The sequence below is a fragment of the Cornus florida genome, unplaced genomic scaffold, assembly GCF_030987335.1.
Source record: "Cornus florida cultivar Cherokee Brave unplaced genomic scaffold, ASM3098733v1 CherokeeBrave_3.0.0_Hap2_Chr02, whole genome shotgun sequence".
Lineage (NCBI taxonomy): Eukaryota > Viridiplantae > Streptophyta > Magnoliopsida > Cornales > Cornaceae > Cornus > Cornus florida.
In genome coordinates this window covers 2,013,978-2,032,644 of record NW_026775572.1, presented here as the reverse complement: position 1 = coordinate 2,032,644, position 18,667 = coordinate 2,013,978, and the positions used below count along the sequence as shown (strand labels likewise).

Below are 18,667 nucleotides of genomic sequence, written 5' to 3'. Positions count from 1 at the left end.
GGCATCGTCAATATGGCTAAATTTCAGTTAATATACAGACTAAGGGTCACATTTCTAACAACTAAAGTTCCCAAATAAGTGTTTTGTAACTTCTCTCTCAATAACTGTTATCATTTAGAAGCAAAAGATAATAAGCAAGATAAGTTTCAAACATCTAAGCTGAAACTTGGAACCAAAAATTTTAAATCATCTAAACCAACCCATCATTGGAATCAAATTGGACACTTGAGCTCGAATTATCAATTCTTCGTCCCCAATCCGCTCCAGCAAGTGGTTTGCTATATCTTGCCTGCAATATATCTGGTTATGGCCAACCAGGTTAAACACAAAGTATTAAAATAAAAACCCCATAGCCATTAAAAACAGTCTCCTAACAATTAAGTGTCAAAATTACACTTACAAAATCTGGTGATAGATGGATAAGTTCGGAAATGACATCAACAGCATTTTTCCTCTGTAAAATGTTTCCAGAAGAAAGACGCTTTAGAACTTCTTGAAGGCACCGGCTACCTGAGCTCCTGGAGAACCAATGATTAGCAGCCAGGTTTCAACCCAAAGATAGAACATAAAAAATTAATGCAATTGAAGAGAGTAAAAAGCATAATTCATACATGGAGCAATATTCTGCAATGAGCATGACAATGGCTCTGGTAGTGCCATCCCATTCATCTAGAAGGTTTAGTAGCAAAGGTAATACAAATTCCATCTGTCTAGTGTCAGGGAGACTGCTCCTGGACAAAGAATAATTTGCTTTAAAGATGATCGCCTTCAGGATGCAAACAGCACCATCAATAACATCCTCATCAGCATAGCGAAGCTTCAAAAGAACCCAGAGGTTAGCATGAATATAGATACAACTCTTTCAAGTGTAATGCTAATGTCAGATTCTAGAAGCAAATGAGCATATATATTTTTAGTATGATTCAAAAATGTAACAGAATAAATTTTATTCATCCTTCTTAAAGGTGTTTACATCCACAGTGGTTCATCTGCTAAGAATTTAATCTAATCAACCTACCGCAGATGTGTAAAAACCAGTTGTTTAACTTCTTCTAAGACTGATGATAGCAAATGCCAACTGATATATCAAACCAAGTTAACCCACAATGGTGAACCAATATTGTTACCTCCCACAGTAAGCCGAACATACAACAGTAAAGAATCACCTTCAATCACCATGCAAGTCAACCCAAGATTGTTAGGATCCCTGAGGCCCACTCAAAGAGCCAAAAACATTGCGTTTACCATCCAGAAGGCTTTAAAATTCTAGAAAACAGTACTACAATCTTTAAACATCCCCCTAATCACAAAAAACACTAGGGTTTTCCCAAGAGCACGTTTTAAGGTAGACATCATGGACACCCATAAGTAGGGCAATCCAATGTGAAAACTGACTTAAGTTTGTGTGCCTGGAGGTTTATAAACAAATATGAGCATATGTATATTTTGCCAAACTGTTCTATATTGCTTAATAAGGAAACAGCTGCAGCAAATTTCATGAATTTTAACACCAGCTACCTGTGATATAAGAACACGAGATATCTGCAACCCATATTCTGATATTGCACTTTCAAATTGCTTGTTATCAAAACGCCCCAATAGAAGGGAAAGGCAATTTATGAAAAATCTTATGGTCTCTATTCCACTGTCTTTATTCTCTGCGTTCTCTTCAGTGTAATTGTCTGCATAAAACTGCATATGTCGATTATGAGCAACTGAACTCGAGCAGAAATAAATAAAACGGAAGATGCAACAGATGGCATAAATACTACTAAAAGCAAGCATAAAGTTGGTAACACTAAAACTTCAGGTAGTGAACTACTTCAAATTGCCGATCAGAAACTCAGAATCTTATATAACAAGGTTTCATAAGATTTTTGTCCTCTGTCAATGGAAGACAAATAACACATGCACACAAAAGAGCTAAGAATCTTGGGCAAAGTTACAATAGTTGCATAACATTATATTCACCGTATAGAATAAGTTGTGTGACCTCACCATCACTTTGGAGCCTAAGAGGGCAGGATCATCTGGTTGTAAAGTCCAGATTCACACAAGGCCAGTGCAGTGGACGGGGTACAAATGAAACCTCTAAATTCACACACAGTGACTCAGAATCTATTGAAGATTTGATGGAGGAATCAGTGGAAGAAAATCTGCTAGTAATTTATGTTATTTCCTATTTTATATCTCTTTCCATTCCCATCATTTATTCTCCTATATAAAGGAGCCTCCACCATTGTATTGTGTATGAGTTGAGAGATTATAATAAAAGTGATGTAGCCCTTTGGGCTCTTTGTGCCATGGATGTAGGCCCAAGTGGCTGAACCACATAATATCTTTGTATTTTTCTCATTTAATTTATCTTCAAATATGTTTTATACTTCACAACAGAATCCAAACCCACCTGTTACACTATATAGCTAAAGCATCTACCATTGCACCCATGCACTAATCTTTAGGAGGAGCCAGCATCTAGGACGTAATATATTTCTAAGGTATATGAGATGAACAAATCCAAACTCAAGAGTCATCTAACATTCCACTTTTCTCAATCACTTGAGATCAATGCCACCCCCATATCTAATGATACAGGTAGTATTTAATTTTAACCTGAATTCCTGACGAGTACTGGTCCAATAGTTCTTTGTAATGCTGAGAAAATCCTCGATGTTCCAAGTGCAATAGCACGCCGTAATGTTTCCAACAAGAAGATAGAAGCAATAGTCCAGTCTTGAGCACATGTGAACCTGTCTCCATGTAGCAGACAGACAAATGATGACGGATACAAACCTAGAAAAATACAATCTATTAAATAATGAAATCATGTACTGGAATAAGACCTGCCTCATTCTGAAAGCAATCATAACGCTCTTTTGTCCCTTGCAGCCACTTAAGCGCATCCTCCAATCCTTTTGCATGCAAAAACTGGCTTTTTCTGCTCCACTGCAAAGTAATTTGAGACATTAAAGCGTCAGGTAGCTCATGGAGTAACAGAATTCAATGGACAGGAGAAATATCTCTATGCTTAAGTTCTCTATTATTTCCACCCTTTTTTGTTGGGATTCTAGGAGAGATTTTCATTCTTTGGAGGAGATTGTTGTTTTTTTGGCCTCTGTGAAGGCTTGAGGCATTTTTTGGCCTCGTGTTTGTCCTTGGGTTCCGCTCCTCTTTTGAGCATTTTTCAATAAATTTTACTTATCAAAAAAAAAAAAAAAAAGCAGTAACAGAATTCAACATCAAAAACAAGTCCAATGTATTAAGGAAATGGTTCAGCCTTCAGAGAAAAATGTGTTTTTTTTTTTAAATGCTATTTTATGTAGTCTTATTATTTGGCATAAGAAAAATAATTAATTCTTTACTTAAAAATAATAATAATAATTAATTTCAACCGTTTATAATTATTTACTAATGCGAAATCAAGACTAATTTCAGATTAAGGATTTCATTAAAATTGAAACATAATAAAATGTCAAAAATAAGATAGTATGATAGAGAAGTATTTCTATAAAAGGTAACACTCGTCTTGAACACACTATGAAAAGGTTTAATCTGTTTTTACATTGAACAATCACAAAAGGCACATCATAACCTTTTCTCCTTTTTGGGGCTGTCTAACCATTGAGAGTCCAAATTATCTAGAGTAATCAACAGAAGGTTGGAAAAGTTACAAGACATTCCATCGATTGTATGATGAAGATGTGGAACCAAAGGATTTGAGAACTTGATAGAATAGAAGAAACAAACATTCTAGATGTCTCAGAGGAAAGAAATGGTACTCAACCATTTTTTATATAGGGATGCATCAATCTCCTGAAGATTGGAAAAAGGAGCTTAAACTCAATTAACACGACGTCTGCAAGAGCAATATCTAAAATACCTAATGTGATGAAAGAAAAAATAAAATAAAAACCTAAGTTTTCTAGGTCATCCAAAAATGACTCAAGGGAGGCAATTAACCAATCGGTGACCAACTAAATGATAAATAAACAAACTAACCTTCGAGTTATGCATTGATTCCTCAAATCCTTTAGAAGCGTGCTAATCACACTTCTCCAAATACAATAAACGAGGCAAATCGTGGCAGTTTTTAGTGTCTTTAGTCTTAGTAATAATAAAAAATCAGTGGTGGCAGAAGACCAAAATCGATTGAACCAAGATTAGGACAGAAAGTCCAGAATTTTCACACGGCCACTAGTCCACAAAGGATACTTACCCCCCAAACTTCAAAGAATTATTAGGTGCAGTAACATCCAGAAAGCATTTACGAGAACAAAGCGTGCAATTTCTACTCCCTCTTCATTTCTTGTCACATTGGTCCATAAAATCATAAGTTAGTTCAGCAAAAACCAGGTCTCCATATGCAGAGGAAAGGCAAACAATATTGTTAACTGTTTAACTATGAAGAGAGCAGTCTGAGTTATGTTTTCTTTTTTGCTTGAACTTTAAAAATTCTTTTTCATGTGTAGTGCAAATCCGTAGACCAAAAATCCAGAAAAAGCTGCTGCAAGACATCAAGAATTTCACACAAATCCCCAAGTGTATAGTAAATTTAGAACCTCATACAAACAAGAATTCAAATTAAACAAATACAAGATGAGTTCAGAACATACAGCAGTCAGTCTCTGCACAAGAATAATGAGGTCATCTAGATGATTCCAAAGCAGCAATTTCATTTCCATGTTATTTGAGATATCAGGAGATCTACTAGTTGTTTCCACTTTCTTCTCACTAAAAGCAGCAGGAACTGAGGTGATAGGCAACTTTGATGCGTTTGGATTAAAAGATTTTTGCCCATTATCTGAATCATCAGAAGCTAGATCCTTTTTTGTTAATGCTACAGTCAGAGCTAAAATGCAATCAGCAGCAGCCACAGAAAGGCGTGTTGGCAACTCAAATCCGCCCTGCAAAGTGCTACAGTAAACTGATCGAACATTAGTAAGAAGAAACATGTAGAACAGAGTTCAAAGTATTTCAGAGTCAATATCTATGATATTATATGACTTTCTAAAGAGTTCAACATGAAGGTATCAGTGTTCACACTACATCAACAGATCAAATACATTCTCAGCATTATAGATTCGAAAACCAAAATATTAATATTGATCTGAAGACAGTCGGCACAATCAAGAAAAAGAAATTAAAGCATAGAAGCATATCAAATATATACTCGGCATTATATAGATTACAAAAACAAAATATTAATTTTGATCAGAGGAACTCAGCACAATCAAGAATAAAAGCATGGGAGAATATCTTGGAATTTGACTTGAATTGTCACAGCAAGTCAACTTGGTATAGTCTCACAAAAATGTCACGTCTAGGTAGAGAAGACTCTCATTCAGAAGATCCCTCATAATGCACGACATTCTTTTACCGAGTCAAAAGTCAACCCTGCGAGACTCTTGTCTTGGCCTTGTCCTTGTCCTGTATATGAACCTAAGCTAACGAATTCCCTAAACACCAAGACTCATGCAGAACAAGGTTTCATTAATGAGGAAAACCAGAATCCATTCCAAATGTAAATCATATGGAAAATGCTTACTAGCAATCATATTATTGTTTTGTGTACCAATCTGTGAGTGCAGAACAAGGCTTAATTAGTCAGGAAAAAGATCTTCCCTTTTGATTTAAAATCATATGCAAAAAAAAAAAAAAAAAAAAAAAATTCTTTTTGGCTCCAACCAATGCATGCAAACATGTCAATAAGTTAAGATTAGGGAGAGTTAAAATTAAGACGTTTGCCATATCATCAACCAAGTCACATGCTAAAGTGAGTTGTTTCTCTTTTTTCCACATTACAACATAATGCACACCTTTTAAATGTAACCAACCCAGATGAAAAAGGGAAAAGGGACATTACCCAGTCCTGGCTTTGCTACAGCGGTGTCCTAGGGAGGGAGAACTGGTGACAGGGCTAACTTTTAGTGTTTCACAAAGTGACTGCTCTGGGACTCGAACTAGCACCAGTGGCATTGATGTTCTTAAATTGCTGAATCAGGCATGGCTCTCTCACCAACTCCAACTAGTTGAGTTAATCAGGAAAGAAATGGTGATATGGGGCTAGCTAAGGTTATGGCCTTAGCAGAGAAGAATGGCAAATCAGGATTTATGCAATTAACCTCAGACAGTTTTGTGTGTGTGTGTGTCTTGGGGGGTGAGGGGGTGGGTGGGGAGTTGAGTTGATTCAAATCATGCAATAAACACAAAAGCAAAGACTAAGAACGAACTTCTTTCAATCAGCAGCAATACGATCAATTCGACGTAAACAAGAACATACCTTCCATTATATACAATAGATAAAAGATGTGGAATACATGAACAAAGTATCTTCAATAGAACACTGTACTTCTCCCTTATTCCTGCATTAAGAAAAGAAATTTTGCAATTCAACTGCTCTTTAATACTAACGAGAAACTCTAAATTATAATCAAAATTATCAACGATGAAGAAGCAATGGTGATATTAAGGTAAACTTTAGCAAAACAACATTGTTTTATCTAAACTTCATGCAATGCATTTAACAGACGAATTCAAACTTGGGCTGCTGCTTCAAATTAAGCCCATTACTGTTCCGCATTGGACGGATATAAGAAGCCGCTTCAGATCTAAAAAATCATGTAAAACTTGGAATAAAGACCAGCTACCTAATCCAATCCCACCAAAAAATTGGTCCATTCTAGGTTTAAAACAATGTTTAGAATAGATGCCACATTCAAAATATCTTCCATTCACAATTCTTAATAAAGGGCGTCCAATTAATCTGAATGGGAAGAGTGACATTTCAATGACCCCATTAGATAAATAATCATCCAGAGAAAGAAAACTCATAAAGATATGAAATAATAAACAATGGCACATTACCACTTGTTATTGACTGGTCCATACTTATCTCGTACTCCACAAGACCTCTTACAAGTGTACACCAGCCAAGTGCAATATAACGATCATCTTTTCTCAATAAAATGCTGGCAAGATTTGTTGCAAGGACTTCAAAAAGAAATTCATCTTGAAAAATCCAATTAAGAAGTATCATCACTTGGTTGTTGTGCTTTGACTCCTTGAGTTTGAGTGACTGGAAAAGAATATTTATATATATATAAACAATTTACAAGAAACATAATTTTAGAAAGAGATGGTAAATGACATTAATTTTAAGGTGGCTTAAAAAGGTTTTGAAAGACGTACCAAATGTATAGCCATGGAAAAGTTCCAAATCTCATATATAGCAAAAGTAAATGAAACAAAGAGAGAGCAAGCAAGATCACAATGGAAACATTAACTCAGTAAGAAGGGCAAATCACCAACGGCGGCAGATCCAATAATAGTAAGAAAGTTCATAGTTTAAAATTTAAAAAGGCATTAACTCAGTAAACAAAGGCACAGAAGGGCCTATCAAAGCCAACGACCACCAATCACAGATCCAAGAATCTTCTACAATACGCATGAAGGCATTAATGTTCCAAAAAATACCCTAAATCTCTAACAGTTTAAAAGTACTTTTTTATTGCATTTTCTTATAATATTTTTAAAGTTATTAAAAATGATCCTTATCTAAAAAAGATTACTACTAAAATTAAACGGACTATTTACTATTTTTAAAGAAAAATTTCAGGAATTGAATATCTAATTTAGATGCCTTTCAATAAATTTTTTACATTAATTACAGGAAGGAAAGAAACAAAAACATGTTAGACACAAAAATTTCACGTTAACCATTCACCCCTGCTACCTTCTTTATCTATTTTTGTTTTAGGTACCAGAGGAAAAAACATGTTAGATAGCATTCCTTATGCTTCCTTTTTTCTTAGTTTTGCTTTCCCTGATGTACCAAAAAAGGTGAGAGAGAGAGAGAGACAGACAGACGGACTTTTCACAAAAACCAAATTAGTGAAATGAAATCCTTAGCTAAAAAAAACAAAGATTATACTGGTCTACCTTTTCCTAGTGGCTTTGGGTCTTAATTCTCAAACTCTCGGTCAAGGTTTCGAGATTGGTAGAGAGAGAAGAAAAAAAAAACAAAAAAACAAAACAAAGATTATGATAAATAAAAGAAAATGATGAACCATGTGGCATGCAACGTTAATAACTAAATCATTTGGGAGTATTATGAGAGCATTTGAAATACCATATCTTATAACGTTTGCCATGATTTTAGCATTTTATGTAAAAGCCCAAATTTTTATTATTATTTTTTTTTTTTTGGATAAGTAAAGAATCATTAAAAAAGCGTTCAAAAAGGGAACGAGTCCCATGTACAAAAACAAAACAGGAACCTATGAACCCAATAAGTCAAAGAGATCAACAGCATCGCCTAAAGAAGAACAATGTCTCCCCTTCGCCCAACTGAAAATGGAGCGAATGATATGAAGTTTCAAAGTTGCCGTAGACACCTCCATTCCTTCAAAAAATCTGTTATTCCTCTCTTTCCATATGCACCACCATACACAATGTGGAATGGTCTTCCAACAATCACGAGCATGACCCCCCACAAAACATCCCCTCCACGCTTCAATCATGCCCCTTGTGGACCGGGGCATCACCCAAGAAATACCGAACAATCCGAAGATTAGATTCCAGCAATCGTGCACCACAGGGCAGTGTAAGAGTAGATGATCCGTAGACTCATTTTTGCATAGGCAGCACCGGTTGACAATGATAATGCCTCTCTTCCTCAAGTTATCCAATGTCAAAATCTTACCCCAAACAGCAGTCCAAACAAAGAATGCCACTCTAAGGGGAACCTTAGAGCACCAAATAGTCTTCCAAGGGAAAACAAAGCCAGCAAAGTTGGAAAGACGCAGAAGAACATCATCACCTATGTCACCTACCTCCTCTTGATACAACATATCCAGAAGAGTGCAAGCCTCATCCATCTCCCAATCCTGAAAAGAACGCCTAAAGCGCACATCCCATGTAATCCCACTGCTATCAAGCCGATAGCAATCAACTACAAAGGCATGTCTATCATTAGCGATTCTAAAAAGTCTGGGAAAAGAACAAGACAACGGTTGGTCTCCGCACCATAAATCCTCCCAAAACCGGACACATCTACCATCCCGAACTTTGAATCTAATATGAGAAGAGAAGACATCCCAGCCTTTCCGAATAAATTTCCACACGCCAATTGCTCTTGCGTTAGGGATTGGGTATGAAGACCACCCACCTCTCTCTTCCCCGTAATGACATGAGACAATCCTCCTCCACGGGCAGTGTTGTTCCCTACCAAATCTCCACAGCCACTTGCTAGGAGGGCTCTATTAAAGGGGATCAGCCTCCTAATACCCAGGCCACCCAACTTAACGGGCTTGCAAATTTGCTCCCACTTGACAAGATGGTACTTGAACTCTTCGCCCCTTCCACCCCACAGGAAATCCTTTTGAATTTTTTCGATCCTTTCAGCAACAGAACACGGAATCTGGAACATAGATAGGAAATAAGTGGGAAGGTTTGAGAGAGCGCTCTTTATAAGAGTGACCTCCCCCCCCCCCCCCCCCCCCCCCGCGACAAATATTGCTTCTTCCACCCCGCCAATCTCTTCTCAAACCTAGCAATTAGGATCCCAACTCCCCACCCTTCTAGAGGAAACCCCAAGGGCAGACCCAAATAATGAATAGGGAAAAAGCTCACCCCACACCCAAGAACTGCGACTAAGGAGGATATACCCTGAACTTCCCCAATCGGGACAAGCACGCCCTTGCCAACATTAACTTTCAGCCCAAAAACTGCCTGAAAACATACAAGAATACACCTCAAATATCTCAATTGGGCCGCTTCAGCATCACAAAAAACCAAAATATCATCTGCGAACAACAAGTAAGATATCTCCATATGATGAGTTGAATCTCTACCCACTCTAAAGCCTTTGATAAAACCCAAATCCTCTACCCTCTTCATCAGTCTGCTCAAGCCCTCCATAACAATGAGAAAGAGAAAACACGACAAAGGATCAACTTGTCTCAACCCCCGAGAACTTCCAAAGAAACCATCAAGAAACCCATTCACAAGAACAAAGAACTTGATGGACGAAATACATGTCTCTATCCAAGTCCGCCATCTACTTCCAAAGCCTATTCTCTGAAGCAAATACAACAAAAAACTCCAATTAACGTGATCATAGGCTTTTTCAATGTCGAGCTTGCATAAAACTCCAGGGACAACGCTCCTCAACCTAGAATCCACACATTCATCGGCGATAAGAACGGAATCAAGGATCTGCCGTCCCCCAACAAAAGCGTTTTGGGACTCCAAGATAACCCCATCCAAAACATCCCTCAACCTGAGAGCAAGAACCTTAGGAATGAGCTTATAGATGCAGTCCACCAAGCTAATTGGCCTAAAGTCCTTAATATTAGTAGCACCGCCCTTCTTGGGAATGAGGGCAATAAAATAAGCATTTAACGACTTCTCGAAAGCCCCATGAGAATGAAACTCCTGAAAAGTACCCATAACCTCCCTTCGAACCACCTCCCAGTTTTCCATCAGAAAGCGCATAGTAAACCCGTCAGGCCCCGGTGCTTTGTCACCATTACAGCTCGACAAAGCCTTCAGCACCTCTTCGGTAAATGGGGCCTCAAGACCATCTCTCTAAGTAAATAACATCGAAATTAATACCATCAAGCTTAGGCCTCCATCCCAACGGCTCAGTGTAGAGCCTCTGATAGAAAGAACCAATCCCCTTACGGACGCCATCCTCCCTGCACAACTCTTGACCATCAACCCGGATTCGCTCAATATGATTACTCCTTCTATGCGCATTTGCAAGCCTGTGAAAAAGATCCACCTCTTCAAGCCATAAGGCCATGGACTTCTGACGCCGTGAAATCTTTTCCATTGAAGCAATCTCAATGAAATCCGCCTGGCAAGCTGCTCTCCTAGAGCATAGAGAATCCCCATCCCCACCCACCTCTTCAAGGTGATCAATTTTAGAAATTTCAGTAAGGACTCTATTTTTCCTCCATTCAAGATTCCCAAACACCTCCTTTTCTACCTCTTCAATTCAATTTTAAGGCCTGTAGTTTCCGGGCTAACACAAAATTAGTGGACCCGATGGCCGTGGCCTCCTCCCACCAGGACTGGACAGACTCTTGGAAGTTCTCCACCCGCAGCCACATAGTCTCAAATCAAAATGGAGAAAGCCGAGAGCTCAGACCCCCACAATCCAAAACCAATGGAGTATGATGTGAAGTAACCTTAGCTAAAGCCGCCTGAATGACATCCGGAAATTTCTCTTCCCACTCCCCATAAATCAAGAACCTATCCAGCCGTGAGAGAGTAACAGACTCCCTACAACTAGACCAAGTAAATGCTTCCCCTTCCAAAGGCAAATCAATAAGAAAGTGACCATCAACAAACTCCGAAAACTGAAACATCTCCGAAGACCACCTTCCCCGTGTAGATCTCTCTAACGGAGACCTAACAGAATTAAAATCCCCACCCAGGCACCAAGGAAGAGACCACAGTCCTTGAACGTGGCTAAGCTCCTACCAAAGGAAAGGCCTCTCACTATCATCAACCGGTCCATAGACCCCAGAATAAACCCATCTGAAGTTGTCCTCCTCCATCTTGAACACAAAAGAAATAGAGAACCTCCCCCTCCAAGTGTCCATCTTTGACAGCCATCGTTGATCCCACATGACTAAGATACCACCAAAGATCCCTAAGGCATTCAACGCATCCCATTCAACGAACCTACCTCCCCATAGACTTCTAACCACCCCATCCGACATTGATGCCATCTTGGTCTCTTGCAAACAGACAACGTGGGCTACCCAATTCCTCAAAGCAACCTTCACCACCCTCCTTTTGTCCAGATCGTTGAGACCTCAAACGTTCCAGGAAATAATTCGTAGCTTCATTGGGAAACAGATAAAATCATCTCCCCTCCTCCCTTCCTCCCACTCCTAGTCCTTCCCCTCTCTTTCGCCACCCCTTCCTTCCCTTCATAGTTAACATTTGAAATGAGATTCTTGACCTCCTACTCCCCTTTCCAAGATAGTAGAGTTCTCTTGGTTTGAGCCCCTTTCATACCCTGATTGATTCCCTCAATAGTGACACCCACAAGTTCACTAGTGGCACCAATATTCTCTACCACCCATTCCTTACCCTTCCACAATAGCTTGAAGGATGGATAGTGTCTGATCACTTTTGCCCTCACAAGTGACACCCAACAGTTCACTAGTGGCACCAATATTCTCTACCACCCATTCCTTGCCCAAATCAGCAGTCGTCTCTGAACTTTCGGGTCGCACTACGGCCAAAGGTTCCACTATTCCCATAACAGAGTGATCCGTCTCCATCCATGGAATTAAATCCCTGGAACATTCTTGCTGAAAGGAGGCCAATCTCCGTTCTCCTCCCCCTCACTATCCTTGCCATTAACATCCATATCCATCTGCAAATCCGTAGCAGAATCACCTGGATCATGTGTTGTCGAACTGTGGGAATCGTTCGCCTCTGATCCTTCGGGAGGCAAGCAATTAAGGCCTTTCAAAGTGACAAAAAGCCAAAACTCTTTAACCAAAGCCATAACAAACTCATCAGTCAATCTGAAATGGAGATCACGTCCCACACAAACCGTCCCCCCATCAGAGCTTCCTTCGATTCCAGACCACTCCTTTACAACATGAATCACTGACCTATCAAGCCTTGGGACAATGAGCCCAAAATCATCCATCTAACGAGCACAAACATCCTCGACACCACCACCACTCCTCAACACCCCACAAGAAGGAGTAGAAGAAGAAGAAGGAGCAGAAAGAAGGCTCTAAGGATAAGTGACAGAGGTCGTACCTGGGTTGGTGAAAGCAGGAGAGCGAGCGATCCACTTCTGTTTATCGTTATGGGACCATCGAGTACCATGGCGGGACAACTGATAGCTCCGGTGTAAAGATCTAAGACACCTTTCATTCGACGAATTAAGAGCAAAGAGGAATGGCCCGTTTGTGTATGCGTTAGGACAACACTTATCGTGTTGAGAAATCATCTCTTCCGCGTTCGAGCCGATCTTACTTGCACTCATCTTCATCCACCTCGTTTTCTCAGACAAAGACCAATGTCTACTTACAGATGAAAAATCCCTAGTTGTGAAACGCTGTGTGAAGGACTGGACATGGGCCTGGGCTGAACTTCCATCACGGGGCCTCGTTAAAGCGTTTAAGATGGGCTTATCATTTGGTAAGGAAATGGACAAACAACTGTTAGGCCCTCGCTAGACCTTCCTCTTAATCCCTTGGGGGACCCGAAGCCCAGACCAAGACATTAATCCAATAGGCATGGGCCTATGAGGCCCATGACTCAGAGCAAGCCTGTCATTGGCAGCCTCCTTTGCATAAAGGTTTCCCAACCGTTCACATGCCTGACCACATGTATGGACATCCTTAGTTCATGCAAGCCGAGGAAAATTTGAAAGAGGATAGAGGAGGGGCGCATGCATGCTTGTTATGGTACCCCGTTCCCCACTTGCAGACGACGCAATGAGTTGCACGCATCTCTGTCCTTGGGGCCGAGATGAATCTGAACCACCGGCCGGGAGGGAGGGAGTATAACTCGGCGCCTTGCATCCATCTTGTGAGCCAAAACTGGATTTCGGAAGGATAGATGGAGTGGATTCCTTTGTTAAAGCGACCTTATAGGCCAATCACTGATCTTCTACGAAAACATACTCCGGAATCACTCCTCCATCAGAAACATGGATAATAACTCTCCCTCTATCCGCCGTGCCGTCTGCCTCCACGCCTCTGAAACCACCGCACATATCCCCTATGGCTTCGAACAGCTTCTGACACCATAGATGGAAGGGCAGGCCGTACAACACCACCCTCCTTTTCCTGTCTCTTGGTCTCACCGCCAAACATCCTACCGCAAAGTACCAAATGTCGATTGACAGGGTTGCATCTCCCTATGTCTTCTTTCCTGGGAACAAGACCCCTTGTGCCTCACCCTCTGATGGCAATCTGAACAGAAAAAGACGATAGGGCAAGGGTGAAACCACCACCCCACACGAAATCTTCCAAGTTTTTGACGCCCACGTCTCAATCCTCTCGATACTTCCCACATCTCTATCAAAGCGACCAACAAGGCATGATTTCAGGACAGTTTCGCGGCTCTTCGTGCTCTGATGATCAACCCTAAACACGCTACCCTCGTCAATTGAAAAACATGCAATCTCGCCGTTGAGATTAAGGCATGGGAGTCTCGCTGCATCGAGAAAATATCGCTCCCACATCAACCCTAAAAAACTATATTAGAGACTTAGTCCTAGCTGTAATTATGTAAAAGCCTAAAATATAAATAAATGTGCTTATACAATACTCCCTCTGTCCCAATATACATGTCCTGCATGGGGAATCCAACTTTTTATGGTAGTAGAGTTTTAATAGTTTTTTATTTTATTGATAAGAGTGAAATTTCAAATATGTCCTTACTAAAAGACAAATTAGTGCAGTTATTTAGTTAAAATGATAATTTAGGAATGTTATAAAAAATAGTACATTCAATTTTAAAATGGGACATGTTTTTTGGGACATCCCAAAATGGAAAGATGGACAACTATTTTGGGACGGAGGGAGTATGTGTTTTGATAAGTGAATGTGCTAATACAATATCATTTAGCATTACAGCCTAAAACAATATTACTAGTTTTTTTGTGTTTTTGTACAAGTAACAATGTTATTAGTATGTTAGTAAAATATCATAATATGAGTTCTCCAATCAAATCGATCAATGATTATTTCCTTCTAAAAGAGTAATCATGATATTGCTCAACAATAAACCAGTGCACCCACCCCTCTCGGCATTTGTGATTCTAGGCAATATCAACACCGTGATTTTTTAGTATTTTATATAAAAGCCACATATCCAATCCAATATTGTTTAAAATGACGATAAAAAATAGATATATTACTAGCATGTCGATAAAATTTCATAGTGCGAGTTCTCCTATTGAAACTCTGAACTATTATTTTCTTCTAAGAGGATTATCATGATTTGTTAGTTCCAGTATATGAGAATTGTTTCCATTCTTCAAATTAATCAAAAAAAAACAAAAAAACAAAAAAAATGAACTTGAAATTGGAAAGAATAGAAACTCCAGCTTTTTCTTACGTGTTCGATAAAGGGAACAAGAACTTGGTCCAATAACTCCTCCTCGGCTGCGTCTCTAATGTACTTGTTAAGAAACCACAGTGATTGTCCCAAAGAAACTGCAAAAAAAATATACAACGAAAATATCTTTAGCAAATACTCCATTCAGAAATTCCTCGTATTTTGATAACTACTCGTTTTGCAATTAGGGTTAGGTGTAAAATGCATTTTCTTGTAATACTGTGTGCTTTTCTATCATTCTTGAGGCTCTTCGGGTTTCTTCTTGAAAAAACTGTGCTCTTTCATCTAGAGTATCTCCCTAAAACCCTAGTTCTGAAATTCTCTCTAAAATATGAAAAATTCTCTCTAAACCCTAAACGGCGTAAAATTTGTTTCTCGTACCACCAAGTGAGCCTGATCTGGGAGTGGAATCGAGACGAGAAATGGCGTCTTGGAGTTTCTTGGAACGAGCACTGAGCAAAGTGTTTAAGACTCGACCAACCGTTGTCGAAACCATCGAATTCGAGTCTGGCGATGATAAGGAAGAGGAAGACTTCCCCATCATAATTTGTTCCTCCATGGCTGAAAAAACAGAGCAGAATTAGCCTGTGTTTACTCGACCCCTACCGCTAAAAAGCTGTGGTGGAAGAATGTTTATATTTGAGCACCAAGGAATTGGAAAATATTTGAAATTTTATTGCAAATTTTAAAGTTTGAAAAATTAAATGTTGGTTTATATATAATGAATAAGTATTTTTAATTATATATTTAATAAAAATAAAAACTGATAACTATATTAAAATTTAATTAAAAATAATTGTTTTTTTATAATTATAAAAAAATAAAATAAAAAAAACTTTTTTTTTTATACCATATGATATTGTACATTAATTTGACAATTATGATTATGACGGAAAAAAATAGAAGAGGGAGAGATAATACACTGTTAGCATAAATATATACAGAGAATTTTTTTAAAAAAAGTGAGAGAAAATTCATAAAAGTTGGCTAAATATAGTTAATATTCACAAAACACTTTTATACTATGAGATTATTAGTATACACATTCCTTTAGACATTTTCAGAAGAGTAAAAATGTAAAACGGGTATTATAACATTATTTTTTGTTAAATTTCTGATTGAGGGTGTTTTCGTATAATTTAAAATATATATAAATATTTTTAGTACATTTTTTCAAATCAGGAGCGAAATTGCAACGCAAAACTAAGTTATACAATTCTCAATAGGTATTACTCTTACGTTTCGAGCGCGCTCACACTCTTACGTTAGGACTCAAATTTTTATTATTTAAGACTTAATTATACGGCTCACATGTATTTTCGTTCTCACTTAAAAAGTGACTTACACCGAAAGTATACATATGTAAATTTTGATTTGGTGGTAGGTAGGTTTTTATTCCTTATGCTTTAAAGTAGCCCACTAGCCAGAAGTAAAAACAAAAGAACTCTTAGATTAGTTGTGGGCCTCGCCAACTTTTTTACATAGCTGGATCGGGCTCACTACACCATATGAATGAGACTGTGAGTCTGAGTCGGCCCCAATAAAAGTGTCATTAGAAGTTAGAATAATCGTGGGCCTCTGTCCAAATTAGGATACGTCGTAAGAATTCCAAAGTTCAATCCAGACTGAGCTCGCACTTTGGGCACTGTCGTGGGAACAAGACAAGCCCAAAGTTGACCCCGAAAGCAATCGGACATGTCGTATCTAACATGAACCCGAATCTGAGCCCAAAATTGGCTAGCAGCATTTAAGAGCACACACTAAATTGCAAAATAGTCTAATGTCTTATTATTAAAGTAGAATATATTGGTTCTCATATTTCATACAGAAAGTCAAAACCATGCAATTCTCGTAACAGGTGTAATAAGAGTCATTTATCTTATATCAAAATTAAATAAAAAAATAATTGGATATAAATAAATAGGTATGTAACACTGTTCATTAATTTTTAAGTAAATGAATAAGCGTCCACCCATTATAATGGATATCAGAACTAGATTCAATCCTTAATCCGGTGTTACGTCTAGCGCCCAATTCGAAAGGCGTTTGGGTTTGTCACCCGGGTAGGTAGGGTGGCCTGAACTGCAACAAGAGCATTGAGAATTTGGGTGGGAGAGAATGTAACTAGGGTCATTTGTCTCACATTAAATCCAGATGAAAAAGTTATTTGGTATAAATGGGTGGGTATGTAACATTAACCAATAACTTTAACTTTTTGATAAATGGATAAGCACCCATCCATTATAACAGACTTCTTTATTCTCATAATGTTTTAAGTTAATAACACGAAGTTCTTATGCCTTGAAGTGGCATTATTTTTTCTGATAGCTCTTCCACGCGGTGAAAAAGTAGAACTACTTTCCTAAAACGCTATTATTAACCCTCTTATAAAAGCAATGGTGGGGCAACTCATATGTACGAGACAAATCCTTAAAAGAGTCATTTCACCTTCCTTTCACTTTTCTGATTTAGTACTGACTTGATCGTTAGAGGCTCGTAAATCAGTACCACATTGGTGTCCCTTGTTCACATTTCTCTTTCTTTTTTAGATATGACATCATTCCGGATTGCGAAATCTTGCATCAACATTAATAAAAAAATTCACCCGTGACAATATATATATATATGTGAAAAAAAAGAAAAAGAAAGTTACGGATACTGTCAAAACATTTGGTTATTACTTGCTTATCTATACGTGAATTATTGAATTCATTCTCATCACCAATATTTACTGTGCCAACTCGTTATGGCCAAGTAAGCATGCCACAGGGAAAAAACAGACTATTCTAAAACAAAAATGCGTTAATAATCAGGGAAACAGAGGCCAAAAGTAGGATGGGTAGTTAGAGTAGGATGGGTAGTTAGAGTAGGCGGTAGCTAAAGCTGATGGATCCCCTTGGATTCCCTCGTTTTTATAAATTTACATTAATTATTTATATATGGTGAGTTCACGTGTAAGGTAGAGGAATCATTTAGGCTATGTTTATGAAGAAATTAAATATTAAAATTTAATAAAAATAATTTATTAATTAATATTTTTATGTCTAAATAAATAAAGAAAAGAAAAAAATTAGATGGAAGGGAGGAGAAGAAATAATGAATGAGAGAGAAGAGATTATGCATTTCTTTTTTTTTATTCGAAATTTTTTTTTATTATTTTTATCATTATATTCAATAATATTTGTAATATTACGAGTATAATTTATAAAGAATGACATTATAATTTAAGATAATATTTAATTTAAAATTTTTATAATAGTTCACTCGTCTTTTTTTATTTCTTCCGTCTATTTTTTAAAAAATAAAAATTTTATAAAAGAGTAAGATGGACCCTTTCTACACTCTTTTCTTTTTTTATATAAGAAAATTCTTCCCATCCTTCATATTTTTGTTCTCCAAGCCTCTTATTTCCTTCATACAGCAGGAGGATTTTTTTATATATTGTCATCGAACGTCATGTTGTTTTCTGGGCCCAAGATAATTATGAAATTAGGATATTGTCTGCATGATGCGCCGCATGGCCCATTTTATTTCTTTCTTTACCAGCTACTTTATCTATACA

At 38.0% G+C, this 18,667-nt stretch overlaps 1 protein-coding gene across 4 annotated transcripts in view; it reads right to left on the bottom strand.

Moving 5' to 3' along the window:
- Nucleotides 1-15,755, bottom strand: part of LOC132292139 (uncharacterized) — a 29,845-nt gene extending 14,090 nt beyond the window's left edge. For 2 of the 4 annotated variants that reach the window (XM_059790330.1, XM_059790331.1), the window contains exons 1-11: nt 15,487-15,755; nt 15,106-15,203; nt 6,865-7,075; nt 6,281-6,362; nt 4,614-4,914; nt 2,844-2,946; nt 2,614-2,750; nt 1,519-1,692; nt 612-817; nt 401-518; nt 201-300 (exon numbers count right to left, since the gene is read on the bottom strand). In XM_059790330.1, the coding sequence (XP_059646313.1) occupies nt 201-300; nt 401-518; nt 612-817; nt 1,519-1,692; nt 2,614-2,750; nt 2,844-2,946; nt 4,614-4,914; nt 6,281-6,362; nt 6,865-7,075; nt 15,106-15,203; nt 15,487-15,664 (1,708 nt within the window). In that variant the 5' untranslated portion in view covers nt 15,665-15,755. Of the gene's footprint in view, nt 1-200; nt 301-400; nt 519-611; nt 818-1,518; nt 1,693-2,613; nt 2,751-2,843; nt 2,947-4,613; nt 4,925-6,280; nt 6,363-6,864; nt 7,076-15,105; nt 15,204-15,486 lie in introns of those variants that run through there. The other 2 variants (XM_059790333.1, XM_059790334.1) reach the window with 2 other exon arrangements.
- Nucleotides 15,756-18,667: the final 2,912 nt, after the last annotated feature.